This window comes from Leucoraja erinacea, chromosome 5 (genome assembly GCF_028641065.1).
Source record: "Leucoraja erinacea ecotype New England chromosome 5, Leri_hhj_1, whole genome shotgun sequence".
Taxonomy (NCBI): domain Eukaryota; kingdom Metazoa; phylum Chordata; class Chondrichthyes; order Rajiformes; family Rajidae; genus Leucoraja; species Leucoraja erinaceus.
In genome coordinates this window covers 84,592,216-84,615,052 of record NC_073381.1, presented here as the reverse complement: position 1 = coordinate 84,615,052, position 22,837 = coordinate 84,592,216, and the positions used below count along the sequence as shown (strand labels likewise).

At 44.2% G+C, this 22,837-nt stretch overlaps 2 protein-coding genes across 2 annotated transcripts; one reads left to right on the top strand and one right to left on the bottom strand.

Moving 5' to 3' along the window:
* Positions 1–323: 323 nt before the first annotated feature.
* Positions 324–7,845, bottom strand: mad2l1bp (MAD2L1 binding protein). The gene is made up of 2 exons (XM_055636142.1): positions 7,237–7,845; positions 324–2,879 (listed from the first exon to the last, which is right to left on the bottom strand). Exons 1-2 carry the CDS (start codon positions 7,828–7,830, stop codon positions 2,343–2,345), a joined length of 1,131 nt encoding a protein of 376 aa, XP_055492117.1. The 5' UTR covers positions 7,831–7,845; the 3' UTR covers positions 324–2,342.
* Positions 7,846–16,040: 8,195 nt separating this feature from the next.
* On the top strand, positions 16,041–20,894 carry dnph1 (2'-deoxynucleoside 5'-phosphate N-hydrolase 1). Its single transcript, XM_055636143.1, has 4 exons — positions 16,041–16,293; positions 16,940–17,011; positions 18,541–18,651; positions 20,628–20,894. Exons 1-4 carry the CDS (start codon positions 16,152–16,154, stop codon positions 20,738–20,740), a joined length of 438 nt encoding a protein of 145 aa, XP_055492118.1. The 5' UTR covers positions 16,041–16,151; the 3' UTR covers positions 20,741–20,894.
* Positions 20,895–22,837: the final 1,943 nt, after the last annotated feature.

Genomic DNA, 22,837 nt, shown 5'->3' with positions numbered 1-22,837 from the left:
ATTATATTGTGCATTATAAATGTAAAGAGAAAAGTACTGTTCTTTATTTAATAAATTACATTTTTGAACTGTATCATACGATATTTTCCACCTTATTGCTTGATAATCCACTGAATATAATCAACCAATAAAAGTGCAGCAGTTGCAGAAGCAAAAAAAAAACAGGAAAAATTCAGCCAAGCTACAACTATAGGTCAGGTTCCTTATTTTTACACAAACCATTATAAATATTAAATATTACCTTACAGAATCCTATTTCTGTTCATGTAGCTTCCATTCTGTTCATGTTGCACTGCATTCACATTACAATTTGACATCTCTAAGTTTGCTGTCTGAACTGAAGCTTTAGATGTTACCATCATCTTGAACACCAAGTTGCAAGTTCAGGAGTGGTCAATGAAGTTCCACTAAAGCACAGGTTTTTTGATAAATACATTTATTTTTCATGTTCTGCTATTTAAAAAATAAATGCGTTGATTTTGAGCATCATATTTGAAAACTGGATGTTGATACAATACGGCTTGCAATTAATTTTTTTTAAATCGAGATACTTAAAGCTTTTACAATGCTGTTATTAAATGCATTGTAAAGAGTGTTAGGACAGCATTTTACACCCCAAAATACTGATTGTTCTTGGGATTGGTCCAGAGTCTGTAGCATTCCTTTGTGTTTTGGTCAAGGATCAACTCCTTATTGTGAAGCCAAGTCCATTCCTGCCCTCTGGATAGCTTTCCAAAATAGGTAACCATGCTCAATACTTTTCAGCAAAGGTGTCCAGGGGGCAACAGTTACTCAGAAGCAAGAGTATCAAGTAATTACAATTAAAAATCAGTATTCCTGTCCAAGATGGCAATTAAACAGTTCACATCTCTAATTAGGTATTGTCACAAAGGCAGGCCTGATTTAACCTCATTTAGGAAGGATCACCCCAGAAAATCCTAGTTTTTTATCAAAAGCAAGTAGAGTGCATTAATGACCACCGTCCAGTGGCTCTGACATCTACCATCATGAGGTTCTTCAAGAGGCTGGTCATGGCGTACATTAACTTAAGCCTCCCAGACAGCCTTGGTCGACTGCAGTTTGCCTACCGTCGCTTCAGGTCCACAATGGGAACCTACACTCAGCTTGAATATCTCTAACATGTCCACAAGACCATTGACCCTTGCCCTGCCTTCAACACCATAATCCCAACCACTAATTGTATAGCTCCTCCTCAGCACAAGGATCCTTTATTTCCCGACTCATAAACCACAATCAGTGAGAAAAGGCGACAAAACATTTTCCACAATCATTCTAAAAACCCAACAGACTGCATTCTCAGCCTGTACAATATGACTGCAGCCAAATTCTGCTCTAACATCATAAATTTTCAGTTGACATCTCTGTGATGAACTAGATCTCAAACAACGACAAAGCAGCCTACAGAAAGGAGATAGAGTGTTTAGGAATATTGATGTAAAGATAACTTTGCCACCAAGATGTGAGAGCTAATTATTAACTTCGGGAAGTGAGATTCTGTTACACCCCAATCAGCATCATTGGTTCTGAAGTGCAGATGGTCGGGAACTTCAAATTCCTAGGCATAAACATCACCAACAGTTTGTCCGGGACCATCCATATAAAACCTATAGCCAAGAAGGCAAACCAGCGCCTCTATTTCCCAGAAGGCTTAGGAGGTTCAGTATATCTCCAGTGACTCCTACCAACTCTACAGACGCACCACAGAAAGCATGATCTCAGCTTGCATCACAGCTTGGTTTGGCACAGCTCTGCCCAAGTCCATCAGAAAATGCACTTGTGGATGTAGTCAAACCTCACCAAGCCCCCACCTCCCCCAAAATCAATTCCATATACATTTAATGCTTCGTCAGGAACAGCCAATATAATCAGGGACCATTTTCACCCTGGTCATTCCCTCTTCCATTGGGTAGAAAATACGAAAGCTTTAAAGCGCGTACCATCAGACACAGAAACAGCTTCTCCCTTCCTGTTTACAGACAACTGAACTGTCCTCCCATAGCTATGGTGTGGTCACGATCTTCCGACCTATCTCCTGGACTGCACATTTTCTCTGCAACACCATATTCTGCAACGCAAGTTCTCCCTTTGTACCACCTGTTGCACCTGTATGACTTGATTCCTGTATAGTATGATTTAACTGGATTGCACACAATCAAAGCTTTTCACTGAATTTCACTACATGATAATAAATACAATACCATCCCCACTGGTACAAGAAGCCCAAAGGCAAGCCTTGTTTTAACTTTAAAACCACACAATTACTGTAAAACGATGCAGCTAAGAAGCCACACAATTATTGTAAAAAGATGCAGCTAAGATTATCATAAATAATGAAATCCCTTGATTGTTATGGGCGCTTGAAACCAAATGTAATCATCATTGTTGTAGCTTGGTCTCTGTTCCAAAGCTGAAGTTAAACTGACGGTGTCACTGGCCATGCTAATAATCAGCCTCCTGGTGCGAGTTGGAACCCTGTAGTTCAGTTTGGGTCGAAACCATTGTATTCCACAATTCCTTTGAGCTTGAACAAGAAGCACAGTGTTCATCAGAGGAGCAGATTTCAGCTCGTTGAAGAGATCCTTGATAAAGAGTGTGTGAAAAAGTTGACGGATGCATGAAATTGTTTTCAAGCTCTCTTCATTGCTGCCAAAGGCAACTTGCTCCATGTTGACCTCGTACATTTCCTTTGGATTGACAACACTGCCACCTAATAGGATGTGCACGCAAGGAACCAGTGTCAACATAAACAGTGTCTCCAAATTCTGAAAAACCTCTTCCAGTTCCAGCAGTATTCTCTGAGATTTCTTGCAATTATTTTGCTCATTTCTTAATGATCGTGGCATCACAGAACTGTCATCCTAAGCAGGCAAGATCAGAATATAACAATCCTTTAAGACACATACATAATGCACATACATTTTTACATATTGTTCTAAATCACTTTTAATAAGTTACACCAACAGTTCAAAATCCTTGCGAGAAGCAATCTGTGAATCACCACTGTAACTGATATTTCATTCTTCCCACAGAAGCTAAAGATATGGTTGCATTGCAGAATTAAAAAATCTATAGTGCATCTCACAGTCCACACATTTTCTGCAACCTTACCTATCGACCAATTATCAATATTGCATAAGTGGCACGTACTTTTTTGAATACATGCATCTGCAGCTCTACCTTGAGGGAAAATAAACAGAAAAGCTAAGGGATAAGAGAATAAAGTCAGAAGTATATGAAGTGTGCAGTCAGGGTAAAGAATGAATAAATAGGGTAGATAGTCAGAGTCTTATTCTTCCCCCCCCCCCACAAAGGTTGAATTGAATTATATTAAAGAACATAAATTTAAGGTGAGAGAGGGGGCAAGTTTAAAGGCTTAGTTTAGTTTGGAGACGCATGGCTGAAATAGGCCCTTTGGCCCACCACGTCTGCGCAATCCCCATACACTACACTTATCCTACACACTAGGGACAATATACAATCTTTACAAAGCCAATTAACCTACAAACCTGTACCTCTTTGGAATGTGGGAGGTAACTGGAGCACCCTGGGGAAAACCCCAAACACAGGGAAAACATACAACCTCTGTACACATAGCACTCATAGTCAGGATCGAACACAGGTCTTTGGCACATCTCTATCAATTCTATCGCAATTCTATCGCTGCTCCACCTGTGGGAAAGGCAACTTTAAAAAATTGCAAACTGGTAAATATCTGGAATGCACTGCCAGAGGAGGTGGTGGAAGCAGATACAATAACCATGTTTAAGAGGTATTTAGATAGGCACATGAACAGATAAGGAATGGAGGTATATAGACCAAGTGCAGGCATATGGGATTAGTTTAAACTCACATCATGGTTAGAACAGACTTGGTGGGCCGAAGTGCTTGTTTACATGCTAATTCCTTAATGTTCATCTTTGGGATGTGGTAGAAAACCAGAGCTATGAAGACACATGGAGAATGTGCAAACTACAACACTGGTCCAGTGAGACAGTGCTGCCCAAAGTTCGAGACAAACGGCTCTTAGCATCAATAAGTACCACTTTGTTTTCTAAACTTAAGATGACTATCAGTTTATTTTGTTCAATCAATTTTCTCCTTCTTGGGAACCAATATGAAACAGTTCATCACCTCAACAGCAAATAATTCCTTCTTTAGATACAGAGGCCAAATCACAAGCCCATATACTGCCTACAAACCACCCTGTCCTTGGTATAACCTTGCTCATCTCATTGGAAGAGGATTTCTCAAATCACTACAAGACACTTTATAGCTCATTTTGTCATTGAGCCAACAATCACCAAATCCTTGTAATTGGTTTAATCAAAGCATGGCTTCAAGTTCCATTGATCATGAATAAGATTTAAAATGACAACAGGTAGCAGGTACAGTAGCACAGTGGTGACGGTACTGGACTTGTAAGGGTAGCCTAAGGCAGTGATCTGACGACGTAAATTCAAATCCAACCATGGCAGCTACTGAAATTTAATAAAACAATTAAATTAACCTTTCCCCCTTATGTATTTAAAAGATTAACTAGAGAGAGAGTGGGACCTCTCAGGAATCCTCTGTGTGGAGCCACAGGAGATGGGCATGGTCTTCAATTAGTATTTCTCCTCTGGAGATGTAGAACAATGAATGAAAGATATACAAAAAAGTAACAATGATAAAGGAAACATGCCATTGTTAGGTGTTTGTTGGGTGAAAACAAGAACCTTGTGTGACTTTGGTGGGGGAGATATGGAGAGAGAGGGAACGCCGAGGTTACGTGAAGTTAGAGAAAACAATATTCATGCCGCTGGGCTGTAAGCTGCCCAAACGAAATATGAAATGCTGTTCCCCCAATTTGTATTTTGCCTCACTCTGACAATGGAGGAGACCTAGGACAGAAAGGTCAGTGTGGGAATGGGAAGGAGAATTAAAGTGTTTAGCAATCGGGAGATCAGGTAGGTTCAGGCGGACTGAGTGAAGGTGTTCAGCAAAACGATCGTCCAGTCTACGTTTGGTTTCGCCGATGTATACGAGTCCACATCTTGAACAACAGATACAGTAGATGAGGTTTGACGAGATGCAAGTGAACCTCTGCCTAACCTGAAAGGACTGTCAGGGTCCCAGGACAGAGTCGAGGGAGGAGGTGTAGGGACAGGAGTGTTTCTCCTGCGGTTTCATGGGAAGGTGCCGAGGGAGGGGGTGATTTGGGTGGGAAGGGATGAATTAACCAGGGAGTTGCGGAGGGAACGGTCTCTGCAGCAGGTGGAAAGGGGTGGCGATGGGAAGATGTGACTAGTGGTGGGATCCCATTGGAGGTGGCAAAAATGGCGGATTATGTGTTGTATGCAACGGCTGATGGGGTGAAAGGTAAGGACTATGGCGACCGTCTCTGTTTTCGGCTAGGGAGAGGGGAAGCTAGAGCGGAGCTGCAGGATATCGAGGAAACACGAGTGAGGGCCTCATCTATGATGGGAGAGGTGTACCCTCGTTCCCTAAAGAATGAGGATATCTCAGATGTCCTGGTATGGAACACTTCATCTTGGTCACAGATGCAGCATAGACGGATGAATTGGGAGCAAAGGATAGACCATTTATTTGCAGGAAGCAGGTTGGGAAGAAGTGTAGTCAAGATAGTTGTGGGAGTCAGTGAGATTGCAATAGACCTCAGTCGATATAACAGACCTGTTTACTGAAATGAAAGTGGACAACTTTAAGCTTGTTTAGAACCTTAAGATTTGAAAAGAAAACAAGAAATTTATAACACAAACATGTTGTTCAAACTAACAGGCTAATGTATTTTCTCAAGAAGGATATTGAGGTATTAAGAACAAGTCAGTCAAGTGGTGTGGGGAGAGAGCAAGTGTTAGAGATTAGTTCAGGCATGATCTGACTGAATACAAGCAAGTGATCACTTGGCCGACTTCTACTTGTTCAAGAAGATAGACACAGACGCTGGAGTAACTCAGCGGGTCAGGCAGCATCTCTGGAGAAATGGAATAGGTGACTGCTTAGTTTGAGACCTTCAGGCTGGTAGTCATGAAGAGGGAAACTAAAGGTACAGAATAAATCAGTGGCTGGTGGCCAAGGAGGCCACAATGATCCATTGTTGGCTGTGCAGGAGGTCATAATGAAATGATACGAACGGTGAAACTAGCAGGACAACTAGGGCGGGGGAGGGATGGAAAGAGAGGGAAAGCATGGGTTACTAGAAAATAGGGAAATCAGTATTCATATTGCAAGCTGTCCAGCCGAAATACGAGGTGTTGTTCGTCCAATTTGCATTGGCCCTCACTCTGACAATGGAGGTGGTCTAGGACTAAATGTCACTGTGGGAATGGGAGTTAAAATGTTTGGCAACCAAGAGCTCGCATAGGCCAAAGCAGACTGAGCGCAGGTTTTTAGCAAAATTATCACTCAGACTGAGCATGGTTTCGCCGATTTCTAGGAGTCCAAACCGAAGGGGGATACAGTAGATGAGGTGCTAATTAACCTCTGCCTCACCAGAAAGGACTGCCTGGGTCCCTGGATGGAGTCTAGGGAGGAGGTATAGGCACAGGTGTTGCATTTCATCTCCTGCGGTTACCAGGGGAGGGGGTGGTTTGGGTGGGAAGGAATGGGCAAACCAGGGAGTTGCAGAGAGAACGGTCTCGGCGGAAATGGGTGGAGATGGGAAACAGAAAAATAGGTGCAGGAGTAGGCCATTCAGCCCTTCGAGCCAGCACTGCCATTCAATATGATCATGGCTGATCATCTAAAATCAGTACCCTGTTCCTGCTTTTTCCCCAAATCCCTTGATTGTTTTATCCCCAAGCTAAATCTAACTCTCTCGAAAACATCCAGCAAATTGGCCTCCACAGCCTTCTGTGGCAGAGAATGCCACAGATTCACAATTTTGGGTGGAAAAGATTTTCCGCATCTCAGTCCTAGAAGGTGGTGAGATCCCCTTGGAGGAGGCGAAAATGTCAGAGGATTAGGTGCTGTAAGCGACGGCTCTTGGGGTGAAAAGTGAGGCTCCTCTCATTCCACTCCCATCCACAACATGTTTTTCCCCCCGTATCCAGTATTTTTCCCCCCAATAAAATATACTTTTGCTGCGAACCAAACCATACGTTTAACGTCGTCACTGCTAGATTTAATGAACCGGTCATGAAATTTAAAGTCGTCTGTCCAGCTTTTCAGTTGCGACTTAACTTAATTCTGATGCCACTTTGCTGCAATACTCACCGGGTTGCAGTCTCTCCTGCTGAAGAAGGCCAGCTGGTCGTAGGGGAGCGGCAGCTGCTGCCTCTGGTACAGGACATGTTTCAGCAGCTCACCCACCAGGCGGCAGCAGCTTCGCCGAGTCACTTGTCCGGGGAAGAGCACGGACAGATCGGCGTCGGGCCTCGCCCCAACACTGGAGCGCCACCCGGGGCCCAGGCCGCCGCCGCCGGCCGGTTTCCCATCTCCAGCCCGCAGTCCAGCCCCGCAGTCGGGCCCCGACCCTTCCTCCCCCGCCCGCCCGGGTCCCGGCCCCTCTTCCCCGGGTACACCGGCCCCATACTGCGGCCCCTCTCCCTCCCCCTCGCCAGGGCCGCTGAAGCCGAGCTCCGGGCCGCTGTCTCCCCGGGCCTGGGCCCGCACGGCCGGGATCTTCACCGCGGCCTCTCCCCGGGCCTGGGCCCGCACTGCCGGGATCTTCACCGCGGCCTCTCCCCGGGCCTGGGCCCGCACGGCCGGGATCTTCACCGCGGCCTCTCCCCCTCCAGCCCGGGCCGCCGCCGCCGCCGCCATTTCAAATCTCCCTCTGCAGAGCGCGCGCATGCGCCGACTCAGCATGCCGCATGCGCAGTCGCATCCAAAGATCCTCCAGCGGAGCAAGATGGGCCCGACTACGAAATGCAATGGGATGACGTGTAGTAGCTACGGAGCGGATCCTGGGCATTTTTACCGCCCATTTTAGTAACCGGAACCCAACCCGACTCGCAGTGTAATCAACGTTGCGGGGGAACAGTTTGTGTGTGTGATATAGGGTTAGATTCATAAATCTGTTAGTTCATAATTCTGTTCATTCTTGTCAAGAATAAAATTTGACTGGTAATTGTCTTTTTTTATGTTTTTTTTTTAATTATTTCTTTTTAAATGGCTCATATGCTGTGGTTGAGTTGATTTTGTATTACACTTGCACTGTAATTCATTCATCTAATCACACTAATGTAATCACACTGTTCACAACTGTAGTATTTGGGGGAAATAAATGCAATATGAACATTCCAGTTGCTCCAGCCCTTAATGTTTTTGTGCTTATTTTGTATTTTCTATGGAGTTGTTTCTCCACAAATAAAAAGGGGTCTGGTCTTCCCAATAGCCAGAGAGTGGAATGAGATCTGCCTGTAATGGTGGGGTTATCTAATTGAAGAATTTCACAACATTAAATTTGTTTTGAGCAAGATTTACAAAAGATGTATAACTTAAGGATGGTTTTACTCCATGAGCATACAACTGACTAGATTGTACTGGAAAGAACACACATACATGAATGTGATATACAGTAGATGTATATAATGATATAACACACACAATTATATTTCTTCTGATTTTTATATCCAATGATGAACTTTTCAGATTAGACAAGGGACATTAAATAATGAATGAATGAATACATTTATTGTCATTGCACAATACTGTGCAACAAAATTCCATTGTATCTCCTCCGGTTAAAAAATACAAACACGACAACCATTGACACATATGTACACTTATTAGTAAAAATAATAAATAAGTATTTAAAAAGAATTTTAAAAGAATGTTGCATTTCTTGGAATTACATTTTGCTTCCCCAGTGTTCTCTGTTGGAATTAAGTTATTTTATCGCACATGGGTAGAAACTATTTTTTAGTCTACCGGTGCGAGCTTTCAGAGACCCGAATTGCCTCCCAGAGGGTAGCAGAGTGAAAAGGTGATTGGCAGGGTGTGATGTGTCCTGCTTGATGTTTGTGGCCCGGCGCAAGCATCGGGCCCTGTATATATCATCCAAGGAGGGCAGTTGAGCGTTTGTAATGCTCTGTGCAGTTTTTATAACTCTCTGCAGCGCCCTCCTCTCAGCCACAGTGCAGCTAGCAAACCACACCAGGATGCCATAGGAGAGGATACTTTCCACGGCGCATCGGTAGAAGGACAGCAGCAGCGGCTGTGAGACGTTTGCTCTCCGCAGAGACCTCAGGAAATACAACCGCTGATGTGACTTCTTCACGAGAGTGACGGTGTTCATTTGCCATTTGAGGTCCTGGGAGATGTTTATTCCCAGGAACTTAAAGCCAGTGACTCTCTCCACCATGTTTCCTTTGATGAATAAAGGAGCAGGTTCCTCTCTTTTCTTCCTCCTGAAGTCAACGACCAGTTCTTTTGTCTTTGATGGGTTGAGTACCAGGTTGTTTTTGATACACAAGTCAGTTTTTGGGCTTTATCTCTGTAGGCAGACTCGTCGTTGTTGTGTATATTGTATACAAGATGGGACTCAGCACACAACCTTGTGGCGCTCCTGTGCTAAGCGTCAGGACTGGGGAGTAATTGGACCCCATCCTGACAGTCTGTGGGCGGTCTGTTAAGAAGTCCTTAATCCATCTGCATGTGTTGGCATTAACACCCAGATCAGACAGTTTGTCCACCATTCTGCTGGGGATGATGGTATTAAATGCAGAACTAAAATCTACAAATAACATCCTCACATATGAGCCAGGGCGCTCCAGATGTGTCAGTGCAGAATGTAGAGCTATGTTGATGGCATCCTCCGTTGACCTATTAGCTCTATATGCAAACTGATGCTGATCCAGGGTGGATGGGAGTGAGGACTTAATGTGGGCCAGGACCAGCCGTTCAAAACACTTCATCACCGTTGAAGTGAGAGCAACAGGTCTATAGTCATTCAAGCTGGTAATAGATGTTTTTTTGGGTACAGGCACGATAGTAGCAGTCTTGAAGCATTTAGGGACAGTGCACGTTGACAGAGAGAGGTTAAAGATGTCGCTAAAAACCTCCGCTAACTGGTCTGCACAGTCCCGCAATACCCTCCCTGGGATGCCATCTGGTCCAGCAGCCTTCCTGGGGTTGACCCTTAAACGTTGTAAACCTCCCCGCAACTTCACTCTGGTGTCTTGGCCGTGCTGATCCGGGCCAGGCTCCCTGCACGCTGTGGCAGGAACATTGGCGATTGGAACAATTTACCGCAGAGCAGTAGGCAACACTGGTAGATGTGGATGGCATGGTCCAAGTCAAAGACCAAAGTGAAGATACGAGAGCGGAGGCGGAAGCAAAGATCCGATCTTTGGCCGGAAGCAAGATGGCGGAACAAGATGGCGGAGACTGGTTGCTAAAATGGGTCCTATAATCACCCATGAATCTGCCCATGACCGCACTACGTGTTTTGCGTAGGAGTAGGCCATCTTGCTCCGCTATAAGATCTTTGCGTCATAGAGTGAGAGGTTACAGTGCGGAAACATGCGCGCGCCAGTGTGGCCAACACAATTATGTCAAGCAATGGAGGGGATCCTGGATAACCACAGGATAAGACTGCACAGTGTACAAATGCTCCAGATTTCAATATTTGTTTACTTTAGTTTAGAGATACAGCCCACCGGGTCCGCGCCAACCAGCGATCCCCGCACATTAACAGTATCCTACACACACGATGGGACAATTTACACATACACTAAGCCAATTAACCTACAGAACTGCACATCTTTGGTGTGTGGGAGGAAACCGAAGATCTCGGAGAAAACCCACGCAGCTCACGGGGAGAAGGTATTAACTCCGTACAGACAGCACCCATAGTCGGGATCGAACCTGGGTCTCTGGCGCTGCGAGCACTGGCAGCAACTCTACCGTTGCACCACTGTGACCATAGTGTGGAAGTCTGAAGAAGGGTCTCGACCCGAAACGTCACCTATTCCTTCGCTCCATAGATGCTGCCTCACCCGTTGAATTTCTCCAGCATTTTTGTCTACCTTCGATTTTTCCAGCATCTGCAGTTCTGTCTTAAACATAGTGTGGAAGCAGGCACTTCAGCCCAACCTGCCCACACTGGCCAACATGTCCCAGCTACATCACTAGTCCCACCTGCTCGCATTTGGTCCATACCCCTCCAAACCTGTCATATCCATGGACCTGTTTAACTGTTTCTTACACATCGGGATAGTCCCTGCCTCAACTACCTCCACTGGCTGCTCGTTTCATACACCCACCACCCCTTGTGTGAAAAAGTTACCCCTCAGATTCCTGTTCAATCTTTTACCTTTCAACATCTATTTTTCTCATGATTTGATACACCTCAATAAGATCATCCCTCATTCTACTGCCCTCCAAGGAATAGAGCCTCATCCTACTCAACCTCTCCCTATAGCTCAGACCCTCTAGCCCTGGCAACATCCTCGTAAATCTTCTCTCTACCCTTTACAACATGACATCTTTCCTATAACATGTGCCCAGAACTGAACACAATACTCCAACTGAAAATTTGGTTTTAAAATGTTAGTTCCTGTCCCGACCTATCAATCTCCATCTCATAACATTTTCCATGCAATACCTGTCCCTTCCCACCATCAAGCGACACAGAAACGTCTTTCCAAGTGAAGTAGCTATTCACTAAAGATAGACACAAAAAGCTGGAGTAACTTATCTCGGGAGAAAAGGAATAGGTGACATTTTGGGTCAAGACCCTTCTTCAAACTGAGAATCAGGGAGATGAAACCGAGGAATGTGAACCGAGGTGATAACGAGTAATTCAAACAGTGAAACTCAGCAGGACGACAGTGAAACTAGTGTGACGAGTAGGGTGGGTGAGGGACGGAGAGAGAGGCGATGCAAGAGTTACTTGAAGTTAGATAAATCAATATTCATACTGCTGCGTTGTAAGCTGCCCAAGCGAACTATAAGGTGCTGTGCCTCCAATTTGCATTTGGCCTCACTCTGACAGTAGAAGAGGCCCAGGACCGAAAGGTTAGTATAGGAATGGGAAAGGGAGTTAAAGTGTTTGGTAACCGGGAGATCAAGTAGGCCAAGGCGGACTAGTCACTGACAATTATGACACTCTAGTGTGTTGACCATGTGGCCTCGACCACAATGGAGAGAACAAACACAGATTGGATGATCACTTTGCCGTACATCTGTATTCAGCCTGAACTAGTTCTGAGTTTCCTGATGCTTGCAACTTCAATTCTCCATCCTTACCCACTCTGACCGTCAGTCTGTGGCCTCCTGCATTGTTACAAATCTACAACTTTAATTTTTTTCACTCATTCTGTCTTTTCCGCTTCTTATTACCTTGCCTCCGTTTTCTTTTTCTACTTGTATGGTCTGGTTTGCACGGTAGGTCCCACAGCCTCATTATTAAGCAAGATTATAAGCAAAGAAGGAAAAAGTATGACCTAACTACCACATTAAGTCATTTGGTCAGTCTGAGATATTGTTCTCATCCTCTCTGCAACTGGAAGGTAACTGAAATGAAACGCCCCAACAAATATTAACTACATAAAGGGGAAAAGGGAACTAGAGCAGTAGGAGCCCTCAGGAATCAAAACAGTCAACTGTGTGGAGCCACGTGAGGTGGGCAAGGTCCTCAATGAGCATTTCTCCTCGGTTTTTACCATGAAGGACTGAGGAACTGGGGTCAGTCAATGGAAGTGGCTTGAGGGCAGTCAGTCAGTATTACGGTCGAAGAGGTGCTGAAGGTCCTCTCTGACGCTGAAGGTAGACAATTCTCCTGGATTGGATCAGATATATCCGAGGACACTGGAAAACCAGATGGGAAATTGTGGAAGCACTGGCTGAAATTTATGAGTTGTCATTAAATACAGGAGAGGTGCCGGAAGACTGGAGGATGGCAAATGCTGCCTCTATTCAAGAGGAGCTGCAGGGGAAAGGCTGTGAGCTATAACCATTGGAAAGTTACTAGTATAGAGTATTCTGAATGATAGGATATACATGCATTTAGATGGACAAGGGGTGATTCGGGAGAGCCAGCATGGTTTTTTACATGGAGTTGGTGTCTCACAAATCTCAGTTTTTTCAAGATGTGACCAAAAAGGTTATTGAGGGCAGAGCTTTAGATGTATATATGAACTTCAGAAAAACATTCAACAAGGCTCCCCATTGTATGCTGCTCAGGAAGGTTAGATCGTATGGGATCTATGGAGAGATAGCTGAACGGATAGAAATTGGCTTCATGGAAGGAAGCAGAGTGTAATGTTGGAAGGTTGCTTCTCAAACTGGAGGCCTATGACTAGTTGTGTGCCTCAGGGTTCGGTGATGGGCCCCATTACTATTTGTCATTTATATCAATAATTTGGATGAGAACTTACTTGGCAATATTAGCAAGTTTGCAGATCATACAAAAGTGGGCGGTATTACAGATAATGAAGATAGATGTCAAAAATTGCAGCAAAATTGCAGAGCCTATGGCCAGACTATTCCTCCAAACCCACTGTCAGCTATTTTTGGTATTCCTCCCAACACCAACCTCTTTGTTGCGTTGAAGCGGGTCCTGGCTTTTACAACCTTGTTAGCCCGGAGACTGATCTTGCTTAATTGGAGGCTTACCTGTCCCCCAACACACGCCCGCTGGATCAAGGAGGTGCCCTACAACTTAAAGCTTGAAAAACTTAGGTTCTCTCTCAAAGGCTCTACCAAGACATTCCTAGATACATGGAACCCTTTCCTGGAACTTGTTAACTCTCTCAACTTGTTTCCAGACTCGGAAGAGGACTGAGTGCCTTCTATCACTGCTCTGTCTTATTGCAGCTGCTATCCCCTCAACCCCCCCCCTCCCCTCTCCCTCCCCACACTTTTTTTTTCTTTTTTCGTTTTTTCGTTTTGTTAATTGTATTTGTGTGGATGTGTACGTATGTGAGTGTTGTTTGTCCCCGTTTGGTCCCGACCTGATTCGGGTGGATCGAGGGTGGGTAAGGGTGAGGGTTTTGAGGGTCGTTTACATACTGTTGTACAATTATGTCCTGACTATCACTGTCTGTATCATTGTATGTATGCAAATTGCTGTGAAATTCAAAAATTCAAATAAAAAGATTTAAATTAAAAATTGCAGCAAGATCTTGATCAGTTGGCCAGGTGGGCTGAGGAATTTAGTAGAGAAATGTGAGATTTTGGAAAGCCTAACATGGGCAGGACCTACACAGTCAACGGTAGAGCAGAGGGTTCTAGGAGTGCAGGTACATAGTTCCTTGAGGGTGGCATCACAGGCAGATAAGATGGTCAAAGTATTTTGGCACATTAGCCTTCATCTGTTGGAGTATTAAATATAGAAGTTGGGAGGTTATGTTGAAGTTATAGAAGAAGTTGGTAAGGTCGCATATAGAGCATTGTGTTCAGTTATGGACACCATGTTACAAGAAAGATGTTGTCGTTGGAAATGGTACAGAGAAGATTTACGAGGATGTTGCCAGGACTGGAGGACCTGAGCTACAGGGAGAGGTTGAGCAGGCTGGGCCTCTATTCTGTGCAGGAGGAGAGGTGATCTTATAGAGGTGTATAAAATCAGAAGAGGAATAGATTGCATAGACAGACAGAGTCTGTTGCCCAGAGTAGGGGAATCAAGAACCAGAGGACATAGGTTTAAAGTGAAGGGGGAATTTTTTTAATAGGAATCTGAGGGGTCACTTTTTCCACACAAAGTGGGGTCTGTGTATGGAACTATCTGCCAGAGGAGGTAATTGAGGCAGGGTCTATTGTAAAGTTTATGAAACAATTAGACAGGTACATGGATAGGACAGGTTTAGAGGATATAGGCCAAATGCAGGCGTGGGGCTGGTGTAGATGGGTCGGTGTGGGCAAATGGAGCTGAAGGGCCTGTTTCCACGACTTTATGGCCAAAAACAAATTGCTGAAGGAACTCTCTGGATCAGGCAGCATCTATAGAGGTAAAGGCCATCAGTTTGTTTTTTTGTTCTAGATGACATCATTTGCAGTCACTTGGTCTGTATTTCTTTCAACAGATGTTGCCTGACCCTTGAGTGTTTTCATCATGTGGCAAGTCAGTATCTGTGGAGAGATATGGAACAGATGACATTTCCGACATACTGACTCCTCTAATTCCTCAGAGTAAGTGCAGCTACTGTGGAGCGATTGAAGAGTGCCAACCCAAACATAGAAACATAGAAAATAGGTGCAGGAAGAGGCCATTCTTCGACCCAGCACCGCCATTCATTGTGATCATGGCTGATTGTCCCCAATCAATAACCCGTGCCTGCCTTCTCCTCATATCCGTTGATTCCATTAGCCCGTAGAGCTCTATCTAACTCTCTCTTAAATCCATCCAGTGATTTGGCCTCCACTGCCCTCTGTGGCAGGGAATTCCACAAACACCGTCTGTCCATTTCCCTCCACAGCTGCTCAGTTCCTCCAGCAGTTTGTTTTCAAAATTCCAGCATCTGCAGTCATCCCTTTGAGTGTTGCCAATTTCTACAGATCCACCAGTGAGAGCATTCTATCCGACTGCATTGCAGCTTGGCTCGACCGAAGGCAGAACCCAAGTGTGCTGTTCCAATGATGCTCAAAGACTGGAAGCTCCGGGTTGCCTCCGCAGACTGAATGGAGCTGTTCTACAAAACTGTCATCCAATGTGCCTGTTGCTTCTCCCTTTTGAAGCGACTACTTTGTCAGAAACAGATGTTATACGTTCATTGGTATTGTTTACAGTTGTGGTGTATACGGAAATATAGTGAAAGTCTGGCATCTGCAGTTCCTTGTTTCCAGTGAATAAATTTTGTGTGCTATCCAGTCAAATCCTACCAGCCACGAGTAAAACCAAAGATCGCTATAAGATCTTTGAGTAAAACCAAGCGAGATACCAGTACAACTTCCTGTGCAAAAGAACAAAAACCCGGAATGCAGAATACAGTGGTTACATTACCAAAGCTCCGCTCTATGATATTTGGCAGTTACAACGTTAGAGTTCAGATAAAGAAAAGTGCAAAGGCTGCAACGAGGAATGTTTGGCGGTGGGGAGGGGAGGCCGACTCTTTATTGGTCTCGTTTTAACACCAGCAGCAAGTTAAAGAGTAACGCGGGGTCAGCGGCGCGCTTCGCGGACTGTCCCCGCCCAACAGCTCCCCAACCCGGGGGCACCAACCACATTGCAGCGGGAAGCGGCCATGAGTCTCCGCATTTACTTCTGCGGCAGCATCCGAGGAGGGCGAGGGGACGCGGGCATTTACTCCAGGATCATCGGACATTTGAAGAGATTCGGCCAAGTTCTCACCGAGCACGTCGGCCGCCCCGAGCTCAGCGACAAAGGTCCCGGTGCAGAGTTTGCAAACGCGCGGGGGCCGCGGCTCCGGGGTCGGGGTCGGGCTGGTGGGAGGCTCCCTCACTCCCTCACTCCCTCCCGGGGGAGAGAAGGCACCCTCCGGACCCGGGGTGGAGGTGTGGGTGCGGGGGGGAGGTGGAGACTCCTTCCCGGTCCGATATGGAGGAGGGGGATAGAGAGCACCCGGCCACAGGTGAGGGGAGGGGAGGGTGGAGGATTGGCCATTCCTCAGCTGAGGAAAAGCGTTGGCAGAAGTCAGCGGGTCGCACCGTCGTGAGTGGTGCCACTGGAATTGAAAACTGATGGTAAACGCATCAGTCTGAAGGATCCCGAATCCAAACGACGTGGGTCCACCGGTGCTGCCCGGTCCGCTGAACCTCCCTCACCTGCCAAAAAAGTTGAGTTTCCCCCAAAAAAACATCCTCACGTCTGTCGGAGGATAGTTGCTGACAGACCAAACCAACTCGTCCATGGTGCAACACTCACCTCATACAGACTGAATGGTTGTGTTTGGCATCTCCTACTTGTGACACTGCCGCACTGATCGAGCCCGGGCACGTTGTTGCCGGAGCTGCCATCGTCCCAGGTGCACGTCATCAGCGAGGATTCATTTCATTTCTGCTTGTTTCACAGGGGAGGGTGGAATGCAAGTTGATGATAAACACATCCACGATAGAGATTTGCAATGGCTGCGGGAGGCTGACGGTGAGTCCGAGATGCACTCGGAAGCTGCGGATGCATTCATTTCAAAAATCAACCCTTAAACTGTTGAGATATTTAATTCTTAATTTATGTGGAGAGACTAGCAGAAGCCTAATGTCACAACTTAAAAAGTGAACCTACCAGCACATCTTGCTGTTAGCCAATGCAAATGTTGCTTCCTAATTCTGAGTAGCACCGGTTTCTGTTTTCTGTACTTAAGGGTGGCGGTGTTTACTTCTGAATAAAAGAACATGAACACCGTTTCTCCGGTGAGTTGGATCCAATTCAACCATGGCCTGCATTATGTTTTAACAGAAGATAAAGAAGCAGGAGTAGGCAATTCAGAACTTTGTGTTGGTTGTGACATTTAGGAAAAAAATATCCTTTATATTATTCCAACACTTCGTTTTTTTTAAATTGAATAAATGTTACTGCTCATGTACCAAAGGCCAAAAAATGTTACTTTTGTACCAAAGGCCATCAAATCATTTCCCTTATTGCTTGCTGTACTGCGTTAATCATGCACAAAGACATTGAAAGACATCTGCTGAAAAGCAACACCTTTACCCGTGTTATTTTGAAATCATTATTCCATTTTAGTCTTATTCCTAAAGTGGATGATCTAATAATTTTTTACACCTTATTTAATCTGCCATGTCATTGCCCATTCATTTAATCTGGATATGTCCCCTCATATCCTCTTCACAGCCTATGCTATCAGCCAGCATTGTAGCATCAACAAACCTGAATACATTACACTGGATCACCCTCATCAAAAACATTGAAGATTGTAAAGAGCTAGGACCTCAGCTCTGATCCAGCAGTACCCCAGCTCTGATCCAGCAGTACCCCACTAGATAGAGCCACACAATCCAAAAATGACCATCTGATTGTCTGTCATTTCACTCGTACTTTACCTCCTCTGCCCTCCAATTTTGTGTAACAATCTTTTGTGTGGCACCATTTCAAAGTACTAGTTGGCCTCAATTCTGCAAGTTATAGCCCAAAAAACCCTCAAATAATTTGGTAAACATGATTTTCTTTCTTAAATCTGATGATATCCCCCCCCCCCAAATTTTATTTTCAGTGCTCTACTGATGTCTTCACTGGATTTTAATTAAGATTTGTGTACATCTGCTCCATATGTGTTTGCTCCCCTGATTTTCATGATGTACAGAATGTTGTCACCTACCTTCCTTGATCAAAGCAGGCGATCTTGTATATCCCACACTGAATATGTTTTCCAAGATTTTGTCCACTTGCTGAAACACTGATTGCACTAATTCACAGATTATATACTCTAAGTTACTGTTGTCTGTAAACTTCAGTAACAGCCTCTTTTTCTCTATCTGAGTACTTGTTAAAGTTTCAATGGGTAACCCTATTATTGTCATGACTGAGGCAAGTTATTTTGATATACATCCAGGTCCAAACTAACAACGTCCTTGTTTGCACATCTTAGCAGCCATGAAAAGGAAGATATTTTTTATCTTGTTTTGAATAATGTAATCAAATCTCTTTCCCCTCGGTAGTGATTGTGGCAGAGGTCACTCAACCTTCTTTGGGTGTTGGTTATGAAATTGGGAGAGCTCTGGCCATGAATAAGAAGATTCTGTGCCTGTTCCGGACGCCGTCAACCTATGGTGCGTACCTGAATTGCAAAGAGTCTAAACAAACCTAGGGTCTGAGCACTTTGCTCTGCTTAAAACACAACATCAAGTTAAATTCCAAATGTATTTTCTCAAGTATATCAAGTACTTTCCCATCCCTCTTGCTTTATAATCTTATTTTCTTGGAAAAAATGCACTACAGAGGATATATGTTTATTCTCAAGTTTTACTAATTTGGATTACAAGTTCTGATGCTGAAAGGTGAACTGGAATGTTTAAATTGGTATTAATTGAATTTGTATTAATATTGTACTAATATAGAACTACAATATCTAGAACTAATCTGTTTTGCGTGCTGAGGAAACTGTCTGGAAATAATATACATGTAATGAACAAAAGCACAGGAACAGACCCCATGTCACTATCTGTACTGAACATGCCAAGTTAAACTCCTCTGCCGGCATGTGATTCATATCCATCTCTTTCCTGCATATCCATCTGCCAATCTAAAAGCCTCTTCAATGCTATTATCGTATCTGCCTCCACTATCAATCCTGGCAGCATGTTCCAGACAACTACCATTTTCTGTGTAGAAAAAACATACCCTGCGCAATTTCCTTAAATTATAAACCTGTCCCTCTAGTCTTTTACATGAAAGAGATTCTGATTGTCTACTCTATCGATTCCTCTCATACTTTAATATATTTCTATTTGGTTTCTCCTCAACTTGATGCTTCAAGGAAAACAATCCACAATTTCCAACCTCTACTTATAGCTAGTACTCTCTAATCCAGGCAGCATTCTGGTAAATCTCTACTGCACCCTTTCCAAAGCCTCCATATCATTCCTGTATTGGGGCGGCCAGAGCTATATGTAATTCTCCAACAGCGGCCTAACTGAAGTCCTATAAAGCAGCATCATGACTTTCTGACTTACACTCCAACTGATGACGGAAAGCATACCCTATGCCTTCTTTACCACTCTATCCATTTGCTTTGCTATTTACAGATGAGATCCCTCTGTCCATCAATGCTGTGAAAGGTCTTACCATGAACTATGTACTTTCCCCTCACATTCAACCTCCCAAGTACAACATATATTGCGAAATCCAAGCAAGCAGCCTTCATGAGCCACGTCCTCATAGTGGTTGGGAAATATGAGTAGTGGGTATAGACTGTTTCTTTGTTTCAATTCAAATATAAGTTCTATATTTGTGGGATTGTAACACTTATGCTATGCTGGTGTTCACTTTTAAATTACTTTTAAATTATGGTCACTTTTATACCTAAAACGCACTAGACAACACAGGAAAGGTTTGAGTGCATTATGAGGATTCCCTGCTATAGGAAAGATACCATTAAGCTGGAAAAAGAGCAGTGGAGATTTGAGGATGTGGCCAGGACCCAAAGGCCTGAGCTATGGGGAGAGGTTGGGCAGGATAGGACAATTTTCCTTGGAGTGCAGAAGGGTAAGGAGTGATCTTGGAGATATATACAATCTTGTGGATTAGACCGTGTAAATACAGTCTTTTTCTCAATGTAGATCATGGGTTTATGGTGAGAGAGAATCCTGAGGGACAACTTTTTCACATAAAGGTTGATATGTATATGGAACAGGTGGCCAGAGATAATAGTTATGGCAGGTACAATAACAACATTTGGACATTTATCAGGAAAAGTTTTAGGTAGTCATGTAAGACCTTGCCTAGCTCCTGCGGCTCCACATAAATTACCACTTTGATCCTTAAAGGGATATACTTACCCGTTTCTTCTTTATGCTCGGAATCTTTTGGGATTCTCGTTTACCTTATCTGTCAGTAATATCTTGTATACCTGTTTTGCGCTCCTTATTTTCTCCAGTAAACTCCTAAATCCCTTGTGCTCCTCAAAGACTTGCTTGATCCCACTTGCCTCTACTTGGTGTATGTCCACATTTTTCTGACCGGAACCTCTTAATACCTCATCAACCTGGGTGTTGACCAGTGATTTATTGAATAATTTGTTTTCTAGCTCTTTCCGCAATGATTCGAGGAGCAGCGAATGGAAAAAACATCCATGTGAAGGATTATTCAGAGGAGAAAGTGGAAATAGTCATACAAGAATATTTTGAGCAACAGCTATAGGCATGGATAAAGCACAGCGTACTACAATTACTAAAATAGGAAGCCCTATGTGCATCATGTTAACTGTTTGTGCTTTGTACTTACATGCACGTAAATCCCTTGAATTAAAATACAAGATGTCTGGACGACAATTTGTGTTTCGGTTAAAATAGAAGAGCTGCGTGTGATTTCACCTCCTGGTTTAAGTTTATTTTCTCTGTAGTGGACAACACTGGATAGCTCACATTACCAACATAACTTCAGACTTTTAAAGAGTCCTGAAATTACAAATTAAGAATAGCTGATTTTCAAGTATTGTTCAGTCAAATTTAAATCCTTCTGTTTGAGTTGTTGGGATTATTGAAAGGGGAAGATCAAAGGAAGCAAGATGTATTTTAAGCAATTGCCCTTATTGCACCTACCACATCCCTGAGCATTTCAGTTAAATGTTAATTTGAATTTACTTTTGTAACTTGGCCAAACATGGTGACTAATTTGGGATGGATTTGGGGTTTGGGGACTGGGAGTGGATTTATCAAAGATGCAAGACACAACAGAGCAACATTGTAAATGCAACATTAAAAAAAAATCCCCGTTGGGAGGGCACAAAGTAGAGAATAATGCAATTGAAGTACCGGAGTGAACTGATTATGATATGGAATATTGGGCCACATTTCAAGTCCTGATTTCATGTTGTTGGAAAACTAAACTGAAGCTAAGAGAAGCTAAGAGAATACATGAGCACAAAACTGCGGATGATATAATTGTGTTATAGAATAAAGACAATATGGGTTTCTGGAAGTTCACTCTGCTCCCAATTCTAACTGTTAACTATTTTCCTCTGGTTTGGAATCACCCAAAACATCAACCATTTACCCTTTGAGAAAAACTTGAGGGTGTTTAAGAAGTTGGTAACATTAAAATTTAATGTAAGATCTGTCACCAGAGATTATTGGAATTTTCTCCTTTGGAAATATCATAATATTCAAAACACTTCAACTTGCTTTTAAAAGGGATTTTTTTTACATTAAAAAAAAGGAATGCTGAGGTGACTTGAGATTTCAAAGGTTCAAAGGTTCTTTATTTGTCACACACACCAATTGGTGTAGTGAAATGCGGATTGCCATTGCAGCACATTAAAAAGAATACAACATAACAATAATAAAGAAATTTAAACATAAAAACATCCCCCCACAATGGTTCCCCATTATGAGGGAAGGCACAAAGTCCAGTCCCCATCCCCATGTCCACCCATAGTCAGGCCTATTGAGGCCTCCGCAGTCACCTTTACGGAGGCCCAATGTTCCAGGTCCTTCTCGCCGGTTGATGGTGCTCCAGCGTCGGGAGAATCCTCTCAGCGGCTTGGGTACCTGGAGCGGCCGCTTCCTTACCCGAGACAACAAGGCCGCGCTGGATGAGCTCCACCACTGGCGATCTCGGCAAGAGATCCCAGGCTCCCGATGTAAAGTTCAGCGCTGCAGCTGGCCGCTCCACAGACCCGCGATGTTTCATCGGCGGTCCCAGCATACCTGAGCTCCAGCGCGGCGACCCAGCCAAGACATCGCCCGCTCCGCGATAACGCTGTGCCGCCGCCGAAGCCGCGGTTCTGGCAGGTCCCCTCAGGAAACACCGCTCCAGGCCCGCTGGTAGGCCTTGAGGACGGGTCGAAGGTGCTGCTTGGAGGAAAGCCGCCTCTCCGACCAGGGAGGGTGCCTGAAAAGCAGTTTCCCCCTTCCCACCCCCCCACCCCCCACATAAAAAAGACTACACCTCCAAAAACAAAACACTTTAACTCACTAAAAATTTAAAAAAAAGAGGTGAAAAAACAGACAGCTGCAGGCTGGGCAGCCATACCCATACAGGACGGCTCCCCCGTGTGTGACTTGAGCTTTGTTGCTAAAGCAAAGAGATAGCAAGCTGAAGAGATTCAGGAAACAATCCCACCGGTGAATGGGTTGCAGTGGGAGTGCTTGGATGAACGTAGCATTAAAGTTCAGTGGTGGTTCAATAACAGATTCATAAGAGTGAGCTGACATGAGTCAAGCTGAAATCGCAGGTGTGCTTAGGAAGGCCTTGGATGAATTAGTAAAACAAGAATTTTAAAATCTGCAAACAGAA

Excerpts from the sequence above, each read along its gene's own strand:
- mad2l1bp (XM_055636142.1), bottom strand. The coding sequence starts at position 7,830 with ATGCTGAGTCGGCGCATGCGCGCGCTCTGCAGAGGGAGATTTGAAATG. Across the intron at positions 2,880-7,236 it reads GCAGGAGAGACTGCAACCCG|GATGACAGTTCTGTGATGCC; the intron begins GTGAGTATTGCA and ends TTGCCTGCTTAG.
- dnph1 (XM_055636143.1), top strand. The coding sequence starts at position 16,152 with ATGAGTCTCCGCATTTACTTCTGCGGCAGCATCCGAGGAGGGCGAGGG. Across the intron at positions 16,294-16,939 it reads CCCCGAGCTCAGCGACAAAG|GGGAGGGTGGAATGCAAGTT; the intron begins GTCCCGGTGCAG and ends CTTGTTTCACAG. Across the intron at positions 18,652-20,627 it reads CCGGACGCCGTCAACCTATG|CTCTTTCCGCAATGATTCGA; the intron begins GTGCGTACCTGA and ends TTTGTTTTCTAG.